General features: G+C 33.9%; 1 protein-coding gene across 1 annotated transcript in view; it reads left to right on the forward strand.

The window, feature by feature from the left end:
* Positions 1-12,777, forward strand: part of LOC136034903 (prolyl endopeptidase FAP-like) — a 129,054-nt gene extending 116,277 nt beyond the window's left edge. The window contains exons 12-14 of the mRNA XM_065716400.1: positions 962-1,139; positions 7,283-7,488; positions 12,629-12,777. Of these exons, the coding sequence (XP_065572472.1) occupies positions 962-1,139; positions 7,283-7,488; positions 12,629-12,730 (486 nt within the window). The 3' untranslated portion in view covers positions 12,731-12,777. The remainder of the gene's footprint in view (positions 1-961; positions 1,140-7,282; positions 7,489-12,628) is intronic.
* The last annotated feature ends 3,864 nt before the right edge of the window (positions 12,778-16,641 follow it).

Below are 16,641 nucleotides of genomic sequence, written 5' to 3' on the forward strand. Positions count from 1 at the left end.
CCCTATTACGAGACATAAATGTACTGACACTAGGCGGCTCCAGCGATAACACTCAGATAGCTTTTAAGGACCTTACTCCTATTGTCATATTTTTAGGCGCCTTTTTAGAATTCTTTGAAAGGTCTAGAGGCTTTCTCTAGAACCTCTCTTTCGCGTAGTTCAGCGTAGCACTTCTTTCAAATACCCATTTAAATTAAAAATGAAGGTAAATGTCACTTTGCTGACATTTGCTGACAAGGTTGTGGTACAGTCTCTTTTGCTACTTAAAGGGCACTAGAACTTTCATTTTCCTTTCAGATTTGCCCTCTCGTGATATATTAGTACCGCTGGTACGATAAAGTTATCCCTGGAAAATAAACAGTAGCATAAAAACAAATAAACGCGTGTCTGGAATCAACCTTCTCGAAAAAAAAAAAACAAATTCCGCTTTAGAATAATTTTAAGCTTAATGAACTTTATATATTTGGGATCACTGTAAAATTTAATTCTTTTGATGTATATATCGTAAAGAACTTCTTTTAGAGTTCTGGCTACTCTTAGCCCGAGTCGCTCCGTCCTTACAGTTTCTTACCACAAACTATTTGTAAATCAACATCAGTCTATTGTTTTTTGTCAAGTAATTTTTTTTTTGTAACATGTGGATGATCTCATACTGAATGTACTACATAGTGAAATAACCTAGATGCAATAATTTAAATTGGTTAGTGATGTCGGACAAATTTCTTAGACATTTTACGTTTTTTTTTTCTTTTTGTATTTACCAACAATTGAAAATTCATTGTTTATCCTCGTATGGCATATAGCTTATAATCTTCAAGCTCCAGTTACTCAAAAAGTATTTATAGTGGATTGTCTTAGTTTCATACGGAAGATATAAAGTCATATGAGTAGACAGGTCAAACATATTGAAACGACCTTTCTTGATTATAGCTTCAAAATATCGTGCACTGTTTTCTCTTAGGATATCATAAGGATGGTTAGAGCATTGCTGATTGAAGAGAAATTCATTGACAAAGACCGAATTTCAATTTGGGGAAAAGGTTTTGGAGGATATGTAGCCACGGCCGTTATGGGGTCTCCACAAACCGAAATCAAATGTGCTGTTGGGGTTACTCCAATTACTGACTGGCTAAGCTCCGGTAAGTTCGGCCAAATAATTCTTGCATGTAATGCAATATTGCATATGTGTGTGTGTCACGGTATAGGTATCACGAATTCTGAGATACCTTCAGTATCTTTTCACTTAACCCGGATTTTCTTAGGCTGATGTGTCGATGTGTTTGACCAGTTGTCAAAAAAAAATGAGATAGTCAAATTGCGAAACAAGGCTCATTGATTTTTACAGATTTTTACCGATTTCGCTCTTTCACTTTAATTAAATTTAAAGTTCTGGTAGTTATAAGTTTTGCTTTCTTATTTCTCTTTTCCCCTCCTTTTATGTTTTCAATTTTTTTTGTATCTTCTATTTTTTATGTGTTACTTTGTAACTGGTTTCCATGATGTTTCTATCTTGATTTGCATTGCATTTTATTTATTTTTCTTCGTGTTACTCCACATGTTATACAATTGTATAGTGTGGGCCAAAAATAAATTATAATAATGATACTATTACTAATAATAATAATAATAATGCGCATTTCCAATATGGTGTCTGTATTACAACTATAGATTTATAGTTGATTTATAATTTATAATTTTAAATAGATTAATAATTCATACATATATTTAACTATACATGTATATAAATTGTAATCTTAATTAAATATATTTAATTAATTAAATATATTACTAATTCAATTAATTATTAAAGAATATATTTAATTAAATATAGTGTAAATATATTTAATTAGTATACATAAATTATAAATATATTTAATATAATTTACAAATATATTTAAATAGATTTATAATTTATAATCTAGCTATTTATATAGATCTACAATTATATAATTATAAAATTGCAATTGTAAAATAGATTTATATATTCAATTATATTTGTTTGAGAATACAGAGTTTTTAGCATAGAGATAGAAAAAAAAAGAATATAAAGAATAAGAATAGGCCAGATTCTACAAAACCTCTTCGGTTAGATTTCGCTGTTAGACAAGATTCGTGCTATTGTCAGAATGAAATTTCTGAGCCCTCTCATATTTGAAGTAGTTCTTCTTCGGTTTTAATGACTAACGTCACTCCCTTTTTAGTGGGAAAAGCTACTTGTGTTCAGTTTCACTTGTTCCGTTTGTTATTTGTTTGTAACAAATAAATTAAAAACATTCCTTAACTTAAACAAACCACTAGAATAAAAATATTTGTTGAGATGAGCCTTAACGATATAGTCACATATGAAAAAAATATGAAAGGTCGCATTCATGTCCCTCCTGACCCTCTCCAAAGCTATGGTTTGACCCCCTACGACCCTCATCGACCCTCAACAAAGCTATTGTTAACTTATGGTTTGTGTGAGGCTCCCATTTCAATATAGCTACTGATACATGATCTCTCCCTCCCTTTTCTTTTCAAATTTTGCTGAATTCTGTGACAAGGGGAAAAATATAAAAATTAAAATAAAACTATAAAAAATTATTACGACTTTATTTTTTTCGAAGGTATTATGAGCCACCCAATGAGGTGAAAGCAGTTTATACCTTTTTCAAGAAATCGTGACGAAAAGGAGCAATATCAACTGAAAATTAAAACTGGAAAAGAAGAATTATGCCAAAAAGATAATTAACGATGAGAGAAAACCTTGAATAAATCCCTATTTGATTTTAATTTGATCTAAAATACTTTTTCAGATCTGAGTGTCTTAATATTTTTCATAAGCTTTTGCTTTAAATTTTGAGCATTTTCACTTTTTAACTAATTTTCTTGCATGTTTCAGTTGTTTATTGAATTTTTTCCCCAGTAATAAAGGTTTCCAGATATGAAACTTATATATTCGGATGTTTTTGGTTTATTTTATTCACTGTCTTGATTATCAGCTTTACCTTTTGCTAGAATATTTCTATATTTCCTTTTATCTATAAATCCTTACCTATAAAGAAATAGTAGAGATAACGAACCTTATCAATCGATTAGATTTTAAAATCCAACCCATTTTAATATATTTATCCTCTTATCATTTAGATTGTGTGGTTTATCTTCTATTTTTTCAGATTTATTACCTTTTAATGAGTAACAGTGGTAAAACAATCAACCAGTTCGTGGTAACGAACTGTAGTAAGGAGCGACCCGGCTCAATAGTAACTGAAACTCTAAAAAATGGAAATTTAATACCAATAGTTACCTCAAAAGAATCGCATTTTAATGCAGATTTTAAATATATAAGTTTCATCAAGATCAGTTTTACCCATCAAAAGTTACCAGCCTGAGAAAATTTACCTCATTTTAGAAAATAGGGGAACAGACCCCCTAAAAGTCATACGATCTTAACGAAAATCACGCCATCAGATTCAGCGTACCAGAGAACCCTATTGTAGAAGTTTCAAGCCCCTATCTACAAAAATGTGGAATTCCGCATTTTTTGCCAGAAGAAAAATCACGGATGCGTGTTTATTTGTTTTTTGTTTTTTTTCCCCCAGGGGTGATCGTGTCGACTCAGTGGTCCTAGAATGTCGCGAAAGGGCTCATTCTAAGGGAAATTAAAAGTTCAAGTGCCGTTTTTAAGTGACCAAAAAACTGGAGGGCACCTGGGCCCCTTCCTGCGCTCATTTTTTCCCCAAAGTCACTGGATGAAAATTCTAATATAACCATTTTATTCACCATACTATAAAAACCTAATAACTATGTCTTTGGGGACGACTTTCTCCCCCGCAGTCCCCGTGGGAGGGGCTGCAAGTTACAAACTTTGACCTGTGTTTACATATAGTAATGGTTACTAGGAATTGTAAAGACGTTTTCAGGGGTCTTTTTTTGGTTGAGGGAGTTGAGGGGAGGGGTTACGTGGGAGGATCTTTACATGGAGGAACTTCTCAGGGTGGAAGAGACTTTCAATGGAGGTGGCTCAGGATTTTCTAGCATATTTAAAAAAACAATGAAAAATAAATATGAAAAGTTTTTTCTACTGAAAGTGAGGAGCAGCATTAAATCTGAAAATGAACAGACATTATAACGCATATGAGGGGTTTACCTCTTCGTAATACCTCGCTCTTTACACTAAAGTATTTTTAGTAATTACAACTACTTATTCTACGGCGTTTTTGATTCAGGGGCCATTCTTAAGGCATTGGGACAAAATTTAAGCTTTAGTATAAAGAGCTAGGTATCGACGAGGGACGAGCCCCCTCATATACGCAATAAAAACATACGAATACAGAGGTTCGCTACGTAAGTTAATTCATGAGTTACGTATATTTTTTACTTATGAAAACGTTCGTAAAAAATTTAAAGTTAATGTCTTTTTAAGTAATCAAAAAATTGGAGGGCAACTAGGCCTCCTCCCTCGCTCCCTTTTTCTCAAAATCTTCCGATTAAAACTATGAAAAAGTCATTTAGCCAAAAAAAATTAATATGCAAATTTCGTTTTAATTACTTATGTGCGGAGAGCCAAGATCAAAACATGCATTAATTAAAAAACGTCCAGAAATTAAACAAAAAAAACAGGGTTTTTTTAAAATGAAAGTAAGGAGCGACATTAAAACTTAAAACGAACAGAAATTACTCCTTCTATGAAAGGGGTTTTTCCTCCTCAACGCCCCGCTCTTTACGCTAAGGTTTGACTTTTTCTCTTAACTCTACTTTTCAAAACAGTAAAAAACTTTAGCGTAAAGAGCGGGGCGTTGAGGAGGAAAAGCCCCTTTCATAGACGGAGTAATTTCTGTTCGTTTTAAGTTTTAATGTCGCTCCTTACTTTCATTTAAAAAACCCCTGTTTTTTTTAATTTCTGGACGTTTTTGAATTAATGCGTGTTTTGATCACGACACTAAATCTTGTCACCTTTCTTACACAGTGTTTTGATTAAGGTTTTCCTAAAATCATTACGAACTTCCCCTTTTTCAAAAATCATGTTCATTTTCTTCAGTAGGTTATTCCTAACCTCAGAGCCACCATGTTTAAGAAAGTCATTTATCACACTATCAGCACCTGGGGCCTTATTATTTTTTAATCCTTTTAGTACTGTCGCTAATTCTTCCTCATTAAACAAATCTTCCTTGTGACACACATGCACGGAAAGGTGTAGCATAAATGGCAGACAGTAACAACGGCAATCAAAGGGATAAAATTAACCCTTGACTGGGCTGCCCACTTAATTCAACAATCTGTCTTGGCTTTTTTCTACAATTGGCCATGACTTTGACTTTTCCCACAACTATTCCCTCTTTTTTAAATTCAAATTCAAATTAACCCTTGACTGGGCTGCCCACTTAATTCAACAATCTGTCTTGGCTTTTTTCTACAATTGGCCATGACTTCCACTTTTCCCACAACTATTCCCTCTTTTTTAAATTCAAATCCAAGGTATCACAAACTTTTTTCATTTTCAACTATATCTTTTTCTGCAACTTTATCTCGGTTTAGCACATTCTCAAAATGTTCCACCCATCTTTCTTTAACTTTTTCCTTATCACTAATTGCGGCCCCATTTATATCTTAAACTGGGACTAGTCTCGATTGACTATCCCCTTTTAATTTATTAACATGCCAGTATAATATTTTACTATTATACCGTCTAGCCACATCTTTGTCCTCAGTAATTTTATCCATGGCCTCCACTTCACATCTCCTTAGTTCATACTTTAATGCTTTCTCCACTTTCTTTACATTCCTTTTGTTTTCATACGACCTATCACTCAGATAATTTTTGTACAAACCCCTTCTACTCTCTATTAAACCTAAAGCTTTTTCACTAATATTCCTAGTTGCAGTCTTAGTACTTTTCTCTAAGACACCATCAGCAACTTCACAAATTGTTTTTCTTAAATTATTCCATCCACCTTCCACATTGTCAAATTTTAAACTCTCAAGTTTATTATTCAATTGTTCCTGGAAGTTTTTTCTCAAACTTTTATCTTGGAGTCTATCAACATCATAACTTTCCTGGAGTTAGTTATCCCTTATTGTTTGAATTTGATTTGCTTATCCTCAATCTTTTGAGATATGTGGGCCAGTAATAAATAACAATAATACAAAAAAAATAATTAATATAATTGACGATACGGGGAAACCTGAACATGTTCTTTTTTTTTGTTTAGTTCGACCTAAAATAGTTTTCTAGATGTGAGTGTCCTAATTTATTGTTTACAATTTTGCTTTACACATGAATTTTTAAACTTTTTATTTAACTTTATTGTATGTTTCAGTTTTCTAGATTATTAGTTTTACCTTTTAATTATATGTTTCTGGAATTTAATCTTGCCTTTAAGTTATTGGCCATAAGAAGGATTAAAGACGAACCAACTTAACTAATTCATTTCAGAGAGAAATCTAACCCAGTTTTGTGTTTTCGGTCATTTATTATCGTTTATTATCGTATCGCTTATTATCAATCCTTGTCGTTTGGATTGGAAGGTTCACCTTCCATTTTTTGGGATTTATGGCCCTTTTATCTGGGGTATAACATGCTGTCGGGTATCGAGACCCAAATTTGCCTACCCAGACCTCGGTTTGCCCCCCCTCCAGGTGAATTTTAGTTTCTGCAAAACAATCATGTCAAAATTTAAATAAGCCTGTATAATTCAAGCATCCAGAGAAACAGGTCAGTTTTCTATAGTTTATATTTACCTTTATGGTACTATATGACTCATTTCTAAGTTTTCACTGTCATTTTCACTTGATTATGGAGAAATTGGCTCCATTTTCACCCTTCCCCCACACCACGAATTTAATTGAATTATGCCACTACTCTTAATAAATAAAGTAATAAAAATAAAAACAATAATAGATATAACTCACAATGGGAAACATCTGTATAAATTCTATTTTCAGTTAGATTGTTCTAAAATAATTTTTCAGGCGTGAATCTCCTAATTTTATGTTTATAATTTTGTTTGATATATGAAGTTTCTAAACTTTTTACGTAATTTTCTTTTATTTTTATTTGCTTTATTTTATTCTGATTATTAGTTTTACCTTTTATTTTATATTTATATGTTTGGATTTTACCTTTAAATTCTTAGTTATAAGAAGGAGTAAAGACAAACGAACTTCACTAGTCGATTTAATACAAAAATTTAACCCAGTTTAGTATATTGAGTAACAAATCCCGTTATCGTTTCGATTGGGCGATTCATCTTCCATCATCTGAGATTTATGGCACTTTATAAATAACAATAATAAATTATAGATGCCGTAACTAGTGAACGATACTTGGGCTCTATCGAAGAAGCTTACAAATCATATATAACAGGAGACTTGTCAATGATTTCGCACTCAATACCAGATGAAAGTTTTCTTTTAATTCATGGGAGTTTTGGCAACCCTGTACAATTACAACAAAGTATGAAGCTGGCAAAAGCACTCACCAGAGCAGAAACTAAATTTGAGCAAAAGGTAAAGGAAACCACAACTTTCTATTTTTCTCAGAATTTTTACTTCTAGGCTGGGGTTTTGCAGGATTATTGTCTAACCATAAAAATAAGTTAGTTTATACGTAAAAAAACACACAGCTATGATGTCAGGAACGCCTACAACAGGGGTATGAGCGGGGTCTTTTGGCCCTGTATTTTCAACTGTTTATGGAATTGCCAAATTTCAAAATAAACTATATTTTCAAGTTTTGTTTCATTTCCAAACAGTTCGTGGTGACGAAATGTAAGTAAGGAGCGAACCAGGTCTATAGAACCGAAACTCTAAAAGCCGATACTAATAGATTTTTATACTAATAGATGCATCAAAAGAATCGGAATTTTTTTCTGATTTTAAACATATAAGTTTCATCAAGCTTAGTTTTACCCATCAAAAGTTACAAACCTGATAAATTCACCATATTTACGAAAAAGGGGAAAGCATCTCCTAAATGTCATAAAATCTTAATAAAAATCACACCATCAGATTCAGCGTATCCGAGAACCCTACTATAGAGGTTCCAAGCTCCTATATGCAAAAATGTGGAATTTGTTATTTTTGCCAGAAGAAAGATCACGGATGCGTGTTTATTTCTTTTTTGTTATTTTTTTTCTTTTCCCCAGGGGCGATCGTATCGACCCAGTCATCCTAGAATGTCCCGAGAGGGCTCATTAAAATGGAAATTAAAAGTTTTAGCACCCTTTTTAAGTGAACAAAAAATTGGAGAGCAACTAGGCCTCCTCCCACGTTTTTTTCCCAAAGTCACCAGATCAAAATTTTGAGATAGCCATTTTGTTCAGCATAGTCGGAAAATCTAATAACTTTGCCTTTGAGGACAACTGAATGCCCCGCAGTCCCCTGGTTAAGGGCTGCAAGTTATGAACTCTGCCCATTATTTACATATAGTAGTGGTTATTGGAAAGTATACAGACATTTTCAGGGGGGATTTTTTCTAGTGGGGGGTCAGAACAAAGGGTTAGGTGGGACGATCTTTCCATGGAAGAATTCTTCATGGAGGAATAGAATTTCCATGAAGGGTGCGAAGGAGAGACCCGGCTCAACAGTAACCAAAACTCTAAAAAACAAAATCTTGATACCAATATATGCACCAAAAGAATGCGATTTTTATGCTTTTTTTAAATATATAAGTTTCACCTCGTTTAGTTTTAACTATTAAAAGGTTCAAAAAAGGGGAAAACGCCCCATATAAGTAAAGAAATCACACCATCAGATTCAGCGTATTAGAGAACCCTACCGTAGAGTTTTCATTTCCTATCTGGAAAAATCTGGAATTTTGTATTTTATTTTTCGCCAGAAGAAAGATCACGGATGCGTGTTTACTCCCCAACCCTTTGTTTTTCAAAACCGCCCGATCAGAATTTTGAGATAGCCATTTATCCAAAAAGAGTAAAATTAATATGTAAATTTCGTCTTAATTATTCATGTACGGTGAGCCAAATTCAAAATTTAAATTAATTCAAAAACGTTCAGAAATTAAATTAAAAAAATTTTGTTTTAACTGAAAGTAATGAGTGACATTAAAACTTGAACGAACATATATGAAAGGGGCTGTCCCCTCCTCGGCACCTAGCTCTTTACGCTAACGTTTGACTCTTTCTCACAACTCTACATTTTAAAACAATAAAATACTTTAGCGTAAAGAGCAAGGCGTTGAGGGGGGGATAGCCCTTTTCATATACGGAATAATTTTGAGAAAGTCATGTAGACAAAAAAGGTAAAATTCATATGCAAACTCAATTTTAATTATTCCTGTCCAGTGAGTCAAATTCAAGACCTGCATTAATTAAAAAAATGTTCAGAAATTAAATAAAAAAACAAGCATTTTTAACTGAAAGTAAGGAGTGGTTATAAAAATTTAAACGAACAGAAAGTTTTCCGTATATGAAAAGGGATGTCCCCTCCTCAACGCCTTGCTCCTTACGCCAAAGTTTGACTCTTTCTCACTACACTACTTTTTAAAACAATAAAAAACTTTAGCGTAGAGAGCGAGGCGTTGAGGAGGGGTAAGCCCCTTTATATGCGAAATAATTTCTGCTCGTTTTAAATTTTAATATCGTTCTTTAATTTCAGTTAAAAACTTGTTTTTAATTTCAATATAGGAAGAATATTATGCCAGGAAAATGGGTGGCCTTCCATTGTATTTTCTGGATACTATACTGCTGCTACAATGATTCTAGTGTAAGTTCTTGATAGTCTTCTCGGCTTGGACCAAAGCCAGATTATTTCATGACATGAATCTGAAGGGTTACTAAGTTTTTGTATGACAAATCTTCGTGGCTGTAAATGCCTACGTCGTCTATCTTGTCTGTCGCGCCTGGTATTAACAAGAGTTAAGAGCTCATATGGCACTTGTGACGAGGCAAGAAGAGCTAGGAGCCAAGAAATCATATGGTATGAGCTCTAACAAAATTCTATAAATCAATAGATTGATTTAAAAGGAAAATTAGAGGCTTAATGCCGGTCAGGATTTAAAATAAGAGCTCTGAGTCACGATGTCGTTCTAAATATCAAAATTCATTAAGATCCGATCACCCACTCGTAAGTTATAAATACCTAATTTTTTTTCTATTTTTTCCTCTCCCTTTAGCCCCCCAGATGGTCGAATCTGGGAAAACGACTTTATCAAATCAATTCGTGCAGCTCCCTGACACGCCTACCAATTTTCATCGTCCTAGCACGTCCAGAAGCACCAAACTTGCCAATTCACTGAACCCTCCCCCCAAATCCCCCAAAGAGAGCGAATCCAGTACGGTTCCGTCAATCACGTATCAATGACATTTGCTTATTCTATCCACCAAGCTTCATCCCGATTCCTCCACTCCAAGTTGTTTCCAAGATTTCCCCCTCCAACTCCCCCCCAAATGTCAAAATATCTGGTCGGGATTTGAAATAAGAGCTCTGAGACATGAATTCCTTCTAAATATCAAATTTCATTAAGATCCGATCACCTATTCGTAAGATAAAAATACCCCAATTTTCACGTTTTCCAAGAATTCCAGTTTCCCCCTCCAACTCTCCCCAATGTCACAGGGTCTGGTCGGAATTTAAAATTAGAGCTTTAAAGCACAAGATCCTTCTAAATATCAAATTTCATTAAGATCTGGTCACCCTTTCGTAAGTTACAAATACCTCAATTTTCAAAATTACCCCCCCCCCCCCCAACTCCACTAAAGAGAGCAGATCCGGTCCGGTTATGTCAGTCACGTATCTTAGACAGGTTTTTATTCTTCCCATCCAGTTTCATCTGGATCTCACCGCTTTAAGTATTTCTTAAGATTTCCGGCCCCCCCCCCAAATGCCCCTACCCCCAATTACGCTGGATCCGGTTGAGATTTAAAATAAGAGATCTGAGTTACGAGTTCCTTCTAAATATGAAGTTTTATGAAGATCCTATCACTCCTTCGTAAGTGAAAAATACATCATTTTTTCTAAATTTTCAGAATTACCCCCCCCCCCCCAATAGAACGGATCCGTTCCAATTATGTAAATCACGTATCTAAGACTTCTGCTTATTTTCCCACCAAGTTTCATTCCGATCCCTCCGATCTAAGCGTTTTCCATTATTTTAGGTTCCCCCACCCCAAACTTCCCCCCAATGTCACCAGATCCGGTCGGGATTTAAAATAAGAGCTCTGAGACACTATATCCTCCTAAATATCAAATTTCATTGAGATCCGATCACCTGTTCGTAAGTTAAAAATACGCCATTTTTTCTAATTTTTAGAATCAGAATACTTCAATTTTTCTATTGTTTCCAAATTAACGGGCCCTCACTCTCCCCCCGATGGTAAAATCGGGAAAACGACTATTTCTAATTTAATCTGGTCCGGTCCTTGATACGCCTGCCAAATTTCATCGTCCTAGCTTACCTGGAAGTACCTAAAGTAGCAAAACCGGGACCGACAGCCAGACAGACTGACAGACAGACAGACCGAGAGAATTTGCGATTGTTATATGTCACTTGGTTAATACCAAGTGCCATAAAAAGCTTCAGATAGTCTTTAATAGCGCCTGTTTCCATTGTAATTTTCATACTGTATTCACATTTTATTTTCATACTGCATGAAAAGTCTTAAACGATTCTTGAAGTCTTAAAGGCATATCTACCAGCATCAAGAGGTTTGGGTTCCAGCCTGTTCTGGGAGTGGGGCCCGAAACTTTTTTTGGAATTGTGCACAAAAACCCGAGGTAATTACTTGTATTCAATAATGTATCCAGAATTTTTTTCTGGGGGGGGGGGCGCAAAATAAACTTTAAAAACATATCAAAAAGTTGTTTATATTCATTATATTACCTTCTTACTAGTCAAACAAGCTTTTCATGGGGGAATCCTACAACTCAACCCCCCTCCCGCTGGATACGACCTTGCTTGTGCTTATAACGGACCTTGAAAAATTAAAATAACGTACCACATCCCTCTCCATAATTGACCAATCGAGCCCTTAATGCAGTTCAAAACCTCGAGTCCATCAACATGGTTGGTTAATATAAGAAAACGATTTCAAGGGGACATTAAAAAATACTAAAAAGAGACTTAGAGAATTCATAAGCACTTAAATTAACATCTCAATAATTTCAGAGCAATTAACTGTAGTATCTGAGTAAAAATAAATAGCCAGGGACTAAGTTTGACGTCCTAGGAATTATTTCTGCTGGGAGAGATTACGTGTTATTTCCGTCAGAAAGCTTTCAATTGCCACTAAATTGTTTTCAGTTTTGTCTTGAACGCTGTTGTATTTATCAAGTTTATACTGAACTTTCTGTAGCCCCCTCTCAAAAAAAAAAAATAAAATAATAATAATAAGAGCAGAAATTATTGGTTTACCACGATGAAACTGTGAAGCCAATTACCGTTTGGATTAATTCAGAAAAAATTCATGTCTGATGTCTGCCAAATCATAATAAAGTAGTCATCATAGTAATTTTTTAGCGATTCAATATATATTTCTATAAGTCGGTATAATCACAAAACTAGCAGTTTAATGATTATATGAACATCAGTTGGATATAATGAATTCAATTCAATGATAATAAACCTGACAGGTCGTAAACAACCATCAGTGAAATCTGGTTATGTATTAATCATAATGTCTTTTTATTCTAGATTTATCCCGACGCAGACTATCACCTGAACAACGTGGAAAAGCAAATCTATATTTCAATCCAAGATTTCTTTAGTAAGTGTAACACGAAGAATAGAAGTTGACAAGTTGATAATTATAATTACAGTTTTTGTTTCGCATATATATATATATATATATATATATATATATATATATATATATATATATATATATATATATATATATATGTATATATATATATATATATATACATATATATATATATATATATATATATATATATATATATATATATATATATATATATATATATATATATATATATACATATATATATATATAAAAGAGAGAGGAAAGGGAAGTACGATCGTTTTATGTTATAAATACACACAGACACATACAGACTTAAGAATTGACAAAGGCATTCAGCGTACAATTAATGTATATCAGTAACAAAATGGTATTTTGAAGGCCACCTCCCTCCCTCTTCATTCCGATATCCAATTTTGTCATTACATTCAAAATTTGAACCTCTACATTTGTTCGATACTATTATAAAACACAAATGTCAAGCATTTCTACAAAAATATATTATTTATGCCAGGTGTAAAAGAGATACGCAAGATCTAAAGGCGGTTGCCAATTGAGGGGGAAAATGCCTTGTCCTGATGCAAGTAAAGGTAAGTAGCACTCTGGATGGTCAGTCCAGGGTCCACTTGTAAATTTGGTATAAAGGCAATAAGCAGGGGCGTATCTACAGTATTTTTATTGGAGGGGGGGCAAGATGTACTATTGAAGTAGGTGCTATTCAAGCGGTAGTAAAGAAAATTAGCTATATGACAAACACGCTACTTGGTGAATTTGAAAAACAATACTTAATACGTTTAACAATAAACACACATTAAACAATCATAAATTTAAGTTTAGGTGCTTGACTAAAATTGTCACCAAGGAACAAGCTTTTGGGTGGCGAAAATGAATGTCGAATAAACTCGGCTTTTTTCAGCCAGATTCACGACTAATGCTGCAGTAGGCCTAAATGTCCCCCTCCACTTGCCCCAGCCCCCACGCCCAGGACAGGATGTTCAATTTTATAATTGAAACAAGCTCTATTCTAATAGCCTCGGGTATCGCGCTGTTCATTTACTCGTAACTTTGAGCGGATTTAGACTCTGTAAGATTTAATTTGTTGTACTAAACTTATAATATACGTGAATTATTGAAATATTATTTATATTTTTTATCAAATTGATTTGTTTGTGGGTTCGCCTATTTATATTAATAAATAGCATTAATACCAGCGGGTCAAAGCCGAAACAAAAATCACAGGCAGCGCAATAGCGCTGTCTAAGTAAAGATATAGGATCAGTTAAAGTATTACCACAGATTGTGAAACATTACATTGTGACACATTCCTCACATTTAAATAGAGACCGTATTTTAAATTTGAAAGTATTCGAAAAATAAAGTTATAATTATTAACTTATCCGTTGGGCATTGTTTGACAAAGAATATCCGGAAAATCTTAACAATTTGGCATCACAGCGGCAGAAACTTCAAATAAAATAAAACGGCCAGGGATGCCAATTGGAAGGGAAAATTGATTCCTTGAGTTTGAAAATTATCTTCTCCTTTGTATCTTTGCTTTAAAAAACGTACTTCTATAAAGATTAAACAGATTTTTTTCTTGTGTAAATCAGGGTATGGAGGGTATACATCTCCAAAGTGGGTTACATTGAATATCATTTTTATGTCTATAATTGCTTTCACAAGCGAAGCACAGTCTCCTAGAGTAAATTAAATAAAAAAAACTAATTTTTTTAGCTGAAAGTAAGGAGCGACATTAAAACTTAAAACGAACAGAAATTACTCCGTATATGAAATGGGTTGTCCCCTCTGCAATCCCTCGCTCTTTATGCTAAAGCTTTTAATTGTTTTAAAAAATAGAATTGTGGCAAAGAGTCAAACTTTAGCGTAAAGAGCGAGGGATTGCGGAGGGGACAACCCATTTCATACACGGAGTAATTTCTGTTCGTTTTAAATTTAATGTCGCTCCTTACTTTCAGCTAAAAAAATTAGTTTTTTTTTTATTTAATTTCTGAACGTTTTTGAATTAATGCATGTTTGGTTTTGGCTCTCCTCACATAAATTATTAAAATGAAATTTGTATATTAATTCTTTTTTTGGCTAAATGGCTTTCTCTTAGTTTCGATCAGACGATTTTGAGAAATAAAGGGTGGAGAAGGAGGTCTAGTTGCCCTCCAATTTTTCGGTTACTTAAGAATGCCACTAAAACTTTTAATTTTTAACGAATATTTTTATTAGTAAAAAATATACGTAACTTAAGAATTAACTTACGTAACAAACTTTCATAATCTTATATTTTTATTATGTATACGAGGGGGTTTGTACCCTCGTTAATACCTCGCTCTTTACACTAAATCGTAAGTTTTGTCCCAATTCTTTAAGAATGACCCCTGAATCAGAAAGGCCGTAGAATAAATAGTTTTAATTACTAAAAATACTTTAGCATAAAGAGCGAGGTATTTATCTCCTCCTAAATACCTCGCCCTTTATGCTAAAGTATTTTTAGAACCCCTCATTTGTGTAATAATTTCTGTTCGTTTTAAGTTTCAATGCTACCCCTTCCTTTTGAAAAAACGTTTTCATATTTATTTTTCATTGTTTTCTTATAGTAATGCTAGAAAATCCTGCGCCCTTTTCATTGAATTTTTCTTCCCCCATGACAGATTCCTCCAAGGAAAGATCCTCCAACATAGCCCCCTCCCCTCAGCCCCACTCCCAAGCAAAATAAAATCCCCCTGAAAACGTCTGTACACTTCCCAATAACCATTACTATATGTAAACACTGGTCAAAGTTTGTAACTTGCAGCCCCTCCCCCAGGGATTGTGGGGGAGTAAGTCATCTCCAAAGACATAGTTATTATGGTTTTCGACTATGTTGAACAAAATGGCTATCTCAAAATTTTGATTTGTTGACTTTGGGAAAAACATGAGCGTGGGATGGGGCCTAGATGCCCTCCAGTTTTTTTGGTCACTTAAAAAGGGCACTAGAACTTTTCATTTCCGTTAGAATGAGCCCTCTTGCGACATTCTAGGACCACTTGGTCGATACGATGACCCCTGGGAAAAAGAAAAAAGAAAAAAAACAAACAAATAAACACGCACCCGTGTTCCACATTTTTGTAGATAGGAGCTTGAAACTTCTACAGTAGGGTTTTCTGATACGCTGAATCTGATGGTGTGATTTTCGTTAAGATTCTACGACTTTTAGGGGGTGTTTCCTCCTATTTTCTTAAATAAGGCAAATTTTTTCAGGCTCGTAACTTTTAATGGGTAAGACTAAACTTGATTAAACTTATATATTTAAAATCAGCATTAAAATGCGATTCTTTTGATGTGGCTATTGATATCAAAATTCAATTTTTTAGAGTTTTGGTTACTATTGAGCCGGGTCGCTCCTTACTACAGTTCATTACCACGAACTGTTTGAAACTGATAGCAACAGAAAAAGAGAATGGGTTGGTACCGCTTATAAGTGCTCGTAAAATTTCTAAATTGAGAGAAAATATGAATAAATTTTGTTTAAATTCACTTTATTCTATTCTCACAGACATTTCGTAAATCTTCGGGGTTCGGAGAAAAATGTCCCACAAGTAGCGCTGACATTATGTGAAATGCGATTAATTTCAGTCATAATTCTTAGCACATTTATGTCAGTTCTTTTTTGGAGCTGGTTAAAAAAAAAAAAAAAATAGAAAAGCGAAAATATCAAAAAGTCAGCATGGTATTGTGCGTAGAGGCAGATCCATATTTATGTGTTAGTATGTGACTCCAAAACGCAAGGAATATGACGTTATTAGCGCTTATCAGGCATTTAAATGACAAATAAGAGAATCGGAGTTTCAATTTAATAATGGAAAAAAATAAAACAATTGAATGATTCTTTGAACGGATCCCCCTCTACCAAATCCTATCACCAAATTACAACCTATTCGGCCTATCTAGCTAT

This window comes from Artemia franciscana, chromosome 13, assembly GCF_032884065.1.
Source record: "Artemia franciscana chromosome 13, ASM3288406v1, whole genome shotgun sequence".
Taxonomy (NCBI): domain Eukaryota; kingdom Metazoa; phylum Arthropoda; class Branchiopoda; order Anostraca; family Artemiidae; genus Artemia; species Artemia franciscana.